The 4598-nt window shown below is 46.6% G+C and overlaps 2 protein-coding genes across 2 annotated transcripts in view; one reads left to right on the top strand and one right to left on the bottom strand.

Moving 5' to 3' along the window:
* On the bottom strand, positions 1–2575 carry Pmar_PMAR015652 (protein PNS1, putative; the record flags this gene model as incomplete). The annotated part of the gene is made up of 11 exons (XM_002788869.1): positions 1–758; positions 802–906; positions 955–1123; positions 1170–1253; positions 1316–1455; positions 1501–1738; positions 1783–1961; positions 2008–2134; positions 2183–2265; positions 2312–2435; positions 2487–2575. 11 exons carry the CDS (start codon positions 2573–2575, stop codon positions 51–53), a joined length of 2046 nt encoding a protein of 681 aa, XP_002788915.1. The 3' UTR covers positions 1–50.
* A 582-nt stretch (positions 2576–3157) lies between these two features.
* Positions 3158–4598, top strand: part of Pmar_PMAR015651 (hypothetical protein) — a gene marked incomplete at both ends in the record, with an annotated part of 8369 nt that continues 6928 nt past the window's right edge. The window contains 2 exons of the mRNA XM_002788868.1: positions 3158–4357; positions 4393–4453. Of these exons, the coding sequence (XP_002788914.1) occupies positions 3158–4357; positions 4393–4453 (1261 nt within the window). The remainder of the gene's footprint in view (positions 4358–4392; positions 4454–4598) is intronic.

Below are 4598 nucleotides of genomic sequence, written 5' to 3'. Positions count from 1 at the left end.
TGAGGAACAATAACAACAACACTCATAATAGCGGCCTATTCTAAGCATACTCATCTTATCCGTTTATCACTAGGCCTGCCTATCATAGCTTGATCAGCTGGTACTGGTGTAACATGTAGTGTGTCGATAGGTGCATTGGGAGGAGGTCTCTGGTATACGATGGGTGCACTAGGAGTAGGTACGTTAACGGTAGTATGCTCATTATCATCACTAATGACCAACTGGGGAGATCCTGTCACTGTGGTGAGAGTATCCTCCCCTTTAGCGGTATAGGGTTGACATAGAGCACCATCCATTGGTACAGCACCACCAGGGCAGTCATCTCGAAGTACTTCATACACCTGAGCTCTTAATCGTGATTGATAGATATCATTATCATACTCAATAGCGAAGCAAAAGAATATGGTATCAATACTCGAGATAACCACTTCACCAATGAAGTTGAATAAACAGTAACAGACCGAACCAATGAACAGCGCTCCTGTGACAGAGTTGATAGCGTGCTGAGTGTCAACTTCCCAGCCTGTCGAGCATTCACCGTCAGAGCCGCATACCAGCACATGTAACCATGATGATAACCAAGCCAATAAAGTGATGGTTAGTACTGGTATAGATATAAAGAAGGCGTATAGGACTAGTACGGGTACTAGGACGTACCAGGCCATACTAGTTAGAGTCTGATAATCCTGTGCAGAATCTAACCATGCCCAGGATGCAATACCAAGCCCAAGGGAGAAGATGTAGGTACTCATTGTTACCTGTTGCACAATGTGATAGGACCACAAGAGGATAGTAGCTTACCACATTAGCCCCGATAGAATCGGTTATAAAGGCATCACCAAGCCTATCCTTAACGACACTAAACGATCGCCGAGCTGAACCACAGAAAGCCTCACCACAGAATGCCTAATAACAACAACAGCAATGTGCCCTCTGGAGTACCACTATACTTACCTGTCCTATAAGCATGAACTTGGAAAACATCTCGAGTATGCCAAGGAGGCAACTTGCAATACAGCTCCACAAGCAAGCAAGTGGAGACAGGCATATAGGCAGACAGTTAATCACATCCGTTATTCGGTTTATAACATACCGTACAATACCAACGAACAACGAAGCAAACCTGAATATGAAAATGACGAATTGATACGATGAAGCCATAGACTAACATTATTGCACCGGAACTTGACGTACAGGCCCATTGAAGACCCTTGAGAGCTGGTACCATAGGAGCATCAGGATCGGGGAAGTACCTGACCAATACAGTAAACAAAACATCAAAAATAGAATCACAGCTGATGACGAGGAGTATTACCACGCACCGACGCCGACAGCACATACCACAGTCTTCATATTGAGGAATACATAGGTGAATATGAAGAACATAGGGCCATAGATCCACCGTGATACAGCCACCCAAGAGGGCTCATCTAAACTGCAACTAGTACCGTCAACCTGATACCATAACAATGTCAACCGCTTCGAGATCACTACTACTACCTCTTTGACGTGGAAGGTAGTAATGAGGAATACTATCCATAATGCAGTGTAACCGACATACATGGCTTCCACCAGTAGGGATACTCCCAACACACTAGGAGTGGCCTTTAGTCCTGCTGAGGCTACTGATATCACCTCTGCTGATCGGTTGATAGACCCCCAGCAGAAGGCCATGAATATCAACTCTACCACTGCTCCTACCAACAGCATCCAGTTATTCACATGGTACTCGACGAACCTGACCATAACACAGTAACGACAAAGAGTGAATAGTGCTACTACCAGAAAGCCCAAAAGCCTACAAGTAAGGCCACCCCTAAGGATAGTGTTGACCATATGATGGGTTTCACCAACAATTGTAATGCATAAAGCCATAGCACTCCTAGTACCACAACTCCTAGACATATCACTGTTGGTATATACCAATACTTGCCGAGCACGACCCAGAATGTAGGAGATACCTGTTTGGGCTACAATCATTAGCAATATTCAAGACAACGTTCTTACCGGGTCCTCATTTGTATGGGAAAGGTCTCTATTGAACCACTTACGATGATGCGGTACTGCTATACTATCATCGATACATGTACTTATCTGTTTGCAGAGATCTTCTTTAACACATACAGTAGCATCCCTGAGACCATCACCAATACTGTTACAACACTGCTATATCCGTACATACCACACAGGATAAGGCGTTGATTTCGGAGTGCTGCCAGTGCACTGTGTAGGTGCGTACATGTATCCACTAGGGCACATATCATCCTGAAAAGCTGCCCATGTAGAGACGTTTGCAAGAGCAGTCTACTACCGAGTCAAGTTGAGCCAGCTGATAGTTAGCAGAGCCCAGCAGTACGAACCCTGTGATGAGCTGCCACAATAGGCATGCCCAGAATATTGCTATACATATCCAGTCCACAAGGCCTAGATTCGACCTAATCAGTCACAGTTGGATAGCTCAGTCCGAAGAATACCTTGCTTACTACCTCCTACGCCATTTGACCCCGGGTTCGAAACCATGTGGAGGTGTTCGTGGACGAATTGTGATTCCCTTTTTACCGAAATCCTCACCCATGAGGAAAGTTATAATACAAAATGAGGGATCTCCCCAACCAAACTGAGCCATTGACAATTTTACTTCACATCTCCAACGACAACTCGTCCAGAGGTAAACCCAAGAAACATGTGAATTCAGGGAGTTCGTTAAGACCACGATACCAAAACATCGCCGTCGAGTTAGTCCAAGATTGAGCAAGAATTTTGGAAGGTTTGTATCAAAAAGTTTTCAAGAGTTGATTAAACAACGGGATGTTCAAAAGACCTCTCATGAGTTTCTAAAGAAGCGCTCCCTGTGTGATGATGATTTCTCGAGGCTTGACAACTCTGCTATGGTTGTCGCTTATTCAGACGAGGATTCGTGATTGATCCTGTCTACTTTTCTCTTTCGTATACTCATTTTCAGACTTATTGAGAAATAGTCAAGAACTTACGAGATTACAAGATATGTCTGTGACGCGTCCGATATTCGGTTCTGATCTGTGACGTAAATCGGGAAGTCCGTATTTTTGCAGCTCGTTACATTTCGAGTATCTTACGTACTTCAGGGGTTCTTATTTGGATCTTAATCTTCGGTCTATTCCGTCACTATTACTCCGATATGGATACGAGTCCTAGTAGAGAAAGCGATGTTGGGTTGCACGCGAGTCCGTCGTCGATAGCTTCTAATCGAGAGTCTGCAGGGGAGGAAACCGTGTCGCTACATTTATTGGCGATCTCGGTAGGACAGAAGGTGAAGGAGATTGCGAACACGGTGAAAGTGCGGAGTAGTGCTCTCGATGAAGTAACGGCACTGTTGTTGAGCTATGAGGAATGCCCTTTGGCGGAGGGTTCAGAAGCGCTTGAACGATTCGTTGGAGCAGCATTGGAGGAGGTTAAGGAGGAAGTGTTGGAGCTTGTGGGACCGGAGACTGAGTTCGATGAAGTTGAAAGTGCGATCTATGAGCAATATGAGAATTTAAAGTCCTATTTGGTCTTGGAGTTGAGGGCACAATCTCGAGGTTCAGGGGAAGCCAGGGCCATCCGTCCGGCTAAGAAGGCAGTACGTGGTCAACTGTGGGCTAGTTCTTATTCGCCTTTTGCTCTTAACCTTCCAGAACCGTTCCTGGAAAGAATTGCTCAGCGACGATGCGATATTATCAGAATGGGGACGGGAGAGGCCGAGGCACTACGTGAGCAAGTACGAGGTGGCGAGAGCCGATTGACGACAGACCGACAAGCCCACACTGATGAACCCAGAACAGGATCGACGGTGATAGCGGATAAGTCTGAAGCCAAGGACAGTGATGAGAGGATGGGTGAGGCTGTCACAAAGGGAAGATATATTCCAACTGGCAATCCCATTGACATCTCGAGGGGAGATGTATCCTGGGATTCGCCTGGGAAGTCAGAGGAGAAAGTTACCGATGTCTTACAAGGCCGAGAGCTGCTCAGAGAAGGAGAGAGGGAGAAAATCCGTAAGGCCGCTGAGGCGGGTCGTGCTCCTCCGGGTGGACCGTATAAGATCACGGGAACGACTCCACTGTCTCTGTTCAAGACCCATGTGTCAGTAGTGTCATCAAGTCGGGGGTGGAGCAAAGTTCATGAGTATTATTACCTCGCTCACCACATTGAAGCTCGGCTGTGGATCGACGTCGTCACTGCGAATCAGAAGTTGTTAAAGGACCCCTTGCGCCGAGAGAGTTATGCCGAAGCCGTTGCCGATATTTGGCGAGCTTTAGAGAGAAGAGCTGGGAAGAATCGTGAGAGTGAGATCCTCCAGTCCGAGGGTCTGTCGATGAGGCAGAAGAAGGGAGAAAGTGTCAGTGATTTCCTTCATCGAGTGAACGATTATAGATTGAGATGTCAGTGCGCTGGAATCGTCCAGAGGGATTCTCACTGGATTACGATGTGCAGGGTGGGGCTGGCCGATCAGTTGATCAAGAAGATTAGTTGCTTGACCACAGTGAATACGTGGGAGGAATGGTCTGAGCACGTTGAGCAAATGGCAGGAGATGATGCAGCGGGCAATCGAGTAGCTGAGGCATTTGGGATGGAAGCAT

This window comes from Perkinsus marinus (genome assembly GCF_000006405.1).
Source record: "Perkinsus marinus ATCC 50983 genomic scaffold scf_1104296927446, whole genome shotgun sequence".
Taxonomy (NCBI): domain Eukaryota; phylum Perkinsozoa; order Perkinsida; family Perkinsidae; genus Perkinsus; species Perkinsus marinus.
The sequence above is the reverse complement of the archived record's forward strand: the minus strand, read 5'-3'. Positions and strand labels throughout refer to the sequence as shown.